General features: G+C 33.9%; 1 protein-coding gene across 1 annotated transcript; it reads right to left on the reverse strand.

Moving 5' to 3' along the window:
• Positions 1-345: 345 nt before the first annotated feature.
• LOC132742113 (ankyrin-1-like) lies at positions 346-3,833 on the reverse strand. The gene is made up of 3 exons (XM_060730434.1): positions 2,203-3,833; positions 1,290-1,410; positions 346-671 (listed from the first exon to the last, which is right to left on the reverse strand). Exons 1-3 carry the CDS (start codon positions 3,795-3,797, stop codon positions 471-473), a joined length of 1,917 nt encoding a protein of 638 aa, XP_060586417.1. The 5' UTR covers positions 3,798-3,833; the 3' UTR covers positions 346-470.
• Positions 3,834-5,459: the final 1,626 nt, after the last annotated feature.

The raw sequence follows: 5,459 nt of genomic DNA on the forward strand, positions 1-5,459 counted from the left end.
CCACCTAAGGATCATTCCTGTAAAGTTTGGTCAATACCTATCAAGTGGTTTAGGAGATGTTGTTTAAAGTGGACAACAAGGTACTATGGTCTATGAATAACTGACACACTGCAATCAATAAAGCTCACCTCTGAGCGCTTTGTACTCAGGCGAGCTATAATAAATACAATTAAATACATGAGTCCAGCTAAATAAAATACATAATAGACATCATATGTCATACCCTAACTTACTAACTTAAATAACTGTACTCTCCTTTCTAAAAGGAATAATTTCAATTTTCAATTATTTACAAACTTGTAGCTAAAAAGCATTCAGTGCTGAATCTAGAAATTCTAGATGCAACACTGAGCATTCCTACAAGACATCCATGTACATAATATACTTTCTTTCCCTATCCTATCATTTACACAGTAAACACCAATTCTTAATCTTATTAAAATTCTTTTTCATGCTTTTTACCAGGTTGGCTATGTGTTTTCAGTCTGCAAGGAAATATAGCTCTTCATTTTCATAGGAAGTGGAAGTGACATCACAGAATTCATAATGCTTTTCCCACAATGCATCTGCATCAAGTGTTTCCTGATAACAAGTCTGCAATGATGCTGTAGTGACCTTGGTTCACTAACATAGTGCTCTAACAGGTTCTTTAACTTGCTGTTTTTCATCACCTATAATTAAAATAATGATTTACATTATCTTGGTACATGTATTCTTCACGAAAGAAACAGTAATTGCCATATATATCATCTATATAGTGACTTAGTCTGCTGATATTTGTTTTGCCTGTAAGATTGAAATACATTTCACAGAGTCTGCACCAGATGTAATATTTTCACAAGTGGCATAGTCACAAGTAAAAATATAAGTGCTGGTGAAAGGGGCATAGTCACAAGTAAAAATATAAGTGCTGGTGTTCAGGAGTGAAATATTATTTAATCTTACATACAAAACAAACACAAATTTTCTATTTATTTCATGATTGTTGGACGTTTTTATGTCATTTTTACATTTATTTTTGCTGTGAAATAACATAAATCTGCTCTCATTCATGACATCATCAAATCATGACTTTGTTTTTGTTGAAATGTACGGATGCAACTCATAAAATCAGCAGTTTAAATGACTAAATGGGATACCTTACTTACCAGTTTAAGTTTCAAGCTTTAATTGAGCCATATGCTAACATTTTACACATGCATAATTTTTTCCACAAGTATATTATATATAATTTATGTGTGATAGTATAGTTACTCTTTAACTCAATACATAATCATCAGAAATATTACCTTTATATTTTTTGGATAAGTTGCGAGGTTAGACTTTGTCAATTTGGCTCCAGCTTCTAAAAGCATCTTCAAACTTCTCTCCCGACAGTTGAAAATTGCCCAATACAATGCATGGGTATCTCTGAATATCAAAAATACAACAAGATTCAGTACACTCTACATGCATACTTAAGAAAAATGACTGTTAGTGTGATAATTCATCATTATCCAAATGAGCCGCGTCCTGACAAAACCAACATAGTGCGTTTGTGACCAGCATGGATCCAGACCAGCCTGCCCGTCCGTGCAGTCTGATCAGGATCCATGCTGTTCGCTATCAGCTTCTTTACTAGTTATAGGGTATGTAAGCGAACAGCACGGATCCTGATCACTGCGCGGATATGCAGGCTGGTCTGGATCCATGCTGGTCGCAAACACATTACGATGGTTTTGTTGTGATGCGGCTCAAATATATTCTTTATAAATGATTAACTGCACCAGGGTTTCCATTAAGTTTAAACATTTGGCAGTTAGAGACATTAATTAATATGGGCAGACTGTACTCAATAATTGTGTTTTTATATAGCCTGACGTTCATGTAGTGGTGTTATAGGCATGTAATTATTTTACTAAAGTTCATTTTAAAGCTACATTTTTAAATAAAACCGGTCCAAACCCCATCAACATATTTGTTTACAGTTTTATGATATGCAAAGGAATAATTTGTAGTTTCAATGAGATAACTGTAACCTAACAGTTGTTATGTTTCACTTGGTAAGGTATAAACACCTCTATTTATCACACCCATTAACATGTAGCGAATAGGACAGCTTCATGCAGGTAGAAATTACTCTATAAATTTTAGTTTAAAACTGGATTACTAAGATATATTCTTCCTTTTTGTCTCATAATTCTCTGACCTATAATATCTTACCTGAAATCCGGCAGATCTGGGTTGGCCCCATACCGTATCAGCACTTCTGCATTGCTTTCAAATCCAAAGTAAACACTTGCCGAGAGGGCCGTCTCACCAAACCTTGCATCCTGAGCATTCAGTAGAGCTCCATTCTCCACCAATAAACTACACACAGCTGCTGTGCTATTTCTAGACGCCAATATCAGACACGTATTACCATCTTCATTTAACATATCTAAATCAAAATTAAACTGTAAAACGTATTCTAACACTTCTTGTCCCTTCTGTCTCGCCATGACAGCCGCATGTAGCAAACTTCCGTGCCAACAGTGAAGGTACGGATCTGCGCCATTTTTAACTAAATATCTCACTATATCTAGGTTACCACCTAGCACTGCCATATAAAGAGCTGTAGATTTGTCTAAGGCTTGAGTGTTTATAAAGTCTTGTTGCTCCTGTTTCTCCAAATCTACAGCCCTTTCAGAACAACTCAATCCAGGTCTCTGATTTCTTTTCTTTCTATTCAATCCTTCTTCTGGCTGCATATCCTTGGTTAGCTCTTCTAATTTATTCTCAACCAAATACGAGGTTTTGATAAGCAGTTTTAAAATATCAAAATGATTCTGCGAGCCTAGAAACGCAGCGATGTGAAGTGGAGGAAAGTGTCGCTGAAATACATTGATAATGCTACCTTTTGTCATACTACAGCCTGCTGTAATAAGAGTTTCAGCAATATCTTTGTTTTCATCACAATTATGTAAAGCCAGGCCTAGTGGTGTATGACCACGGCCATTTCTCTTGTTCAAATTTGCCCCGTTCTGAATCAATAGTTTCAACATATCACAATTACCCTGCAAAATTGCAAAATGTATGGCAGAGTTTGTACATTCACCATAACACTGGTTTACATCTTCACCATGCTCCAGTAAAATCGAGGCTAAATACATATTATTCGTTTCCACGGCATGGATGAGGGGAGGACTTGTTATAAACACTTCATTACATCCCCTCATCTGCATAACCTGCTGAACATCTGCTCCATTCTGTAACAAAACTTTGGACACGTTCACTGACTTATTCATTGAAAGTTGTAAAGGTGTCAGTCTCTGGCAGCAAGGCTCATTCACTTTAGCCCCATACGACAACAAGAGCCTGAGAATAGTTTCATCATTAAGTATTATTGCTATAGCAACAGCATTCATTTTATTAACTGGGGTCATTTTATTTGGGTCAGCGCCATTTTCAAGCAAAACCTTCAGAATATCTTCATCGTGGGTACTGACTGCACATAATAATGGCGTTTCTTCGCCTTGAACACAATTCGCACTTGTCCCAAGCTTTAGTAAGTGTCGAAGAAGTTTCAAACTTTTTATCCTAGTCTTTTTAACAAGACAGTCTTCCGACAGCCAAACTTTAGACAGACCTATTCCATGGTGCTGTGAATAGTCAGTCAGAAATCTATGATAAAGCTTCATCAGAAAATACACAGCCAAGTTGTCATGGTCAAAGAAGTTTTCTGAACTATACACAATATCTTCTGCTCGACCAAGTTTACCATCTGATAGAGATTTACACAGTTCACACACTGGAGTTACATCAACTTGAACAGCCATTTTACAGTCTCACATCAAATCTCTTGCAGAGAAGTTAATGCTGAAAAGATATGAAAACACAGAATTTATAAGTAGGGATACATACTGCAGGCCCTTTCTTCACTATATAATAAGGGTCAAGATATAATGACCTCTTCACAATTCAAGACAGGCCCCTTTACAATTCTGATAAGACCCCCAATGCCAGCTTAACAATTGGAAAAAATGCCATTTTCAAAATAAAAATTGTTTTATAATATTGCTGCTGCAAAACAGTATTACAACAAATTCAAAATATATTTAACTATACCACATTTAAATACACTAAAAAATTGTAAGTTAGAAATGACTTTAAGAAATCAGAGTTATTTAAAATTGCTTTTAAAATATCTCAACTTAATGTTTTGTGTTTATAAAATAAAATAATAAAAGATAACATTTTAAAATTTGTGCCAGGATTGTGCTTCTTCTTCCAGTTTTATGGAAAATAACATTAAATCTAATTCTTCACATATTTGTTCTGATATATATTTCTATTACTAAATGAATCTGTTACGTCTATTTTTTTTTTTCAGCAATAATTTCACCTATTTCATGGCTAACCACTGAGATGCTCTGATAGCTGGCATATTCCCATTATATAATAATATGGTATATAATGATTCCTTCCAAATAATTTCCTTTGGTTATATTGTAATTCTTATTTGTGAAAATATAATAAACCTGGCATATAATGATGATTAATATCTTACATAACAAAACAAGAGCCGGTCAAATTGGGTGATGCTCCACAAATAGGTTTTGTACACAGGGAAGAAGTCTGTTATATAAAGTGTTTACCAAATTCAGAATAAAGATATAATGTTGATATCGCAATACACTAACAATATTTCCCAGGAAATAAAGACAAACATATTTTTTGAAAGACTGAAGAAAGGAAAATAGCTCAGATGAAAATAATGAATGAGAACGACTATTATCATATCGTTGTCAACTCGTTTCCGGTTAAGGGTAGACCAAGTCCACAGTAATATACAAATGTAGCCAAGTTTAATTAATTTCATATCAACTGGCTGATGTTCTTTGAACTTGTTTATGAAAAGATAATTAGAGATCTATACGTTTTCAAGGAAATACAACTTACAAACATGAATTTGTAGATTTAGTTGATTAAAATAGTGACGATGACAATACGACCATGTGATATTCATCACATATTTATTCTTTCATTATCGCTGACATAATTTTCCCGTAAAAAAAACAAAAACATTTTGAATGCAAAATATTTAGAAGGGGAAACTATGGTTGCTGTTAATCGTCCCTCGTCATATAATTCAAGAGTTAAATGGGAACATTGTGCTTTTTTCTGAAAACTAACAAAGATGACGATGTATTGGAATATCGGATGTGGAGTGTTTCCAAAATTTGCAAACTCAAAATAAAATATGAGAAAACTGAGAGTGAAACTGATAAACTGTTAAGTGTTATTTTCACAGTTGTTGACTTAATTATATATATAAATTAAACACATGTTATAATGTTATTTATTTACAAGAAAAATCTCTAGTGGTGCATTGTACGACTGAAATTGTTAATCTGTCATATTTACAGCTATGGAATAGTAGATACTTGCTGTTATGGTATATTTAAAAATACCTTTTTAATTCTTAAGTTATCTGTCAA

Source organism: Ruditapes philippinarum, unplaced genomic scaffold (genome assembly GCF_026571515.1).
Source record: "Ruditapes philippinarum isolate M1 unplaced genomic scaffold, ASM2657151v2 ctg22241_1_1_1_1, whole genome shotgun sequence".
In the NCBI taxonomy this organism is placed as follows: domain Eukaryota; kingdom Metazoa; phylum Mollusca; class Bivalvia; order Venerida; family Veneridae; genus Ruditapes; species Ruditapes philippinarum.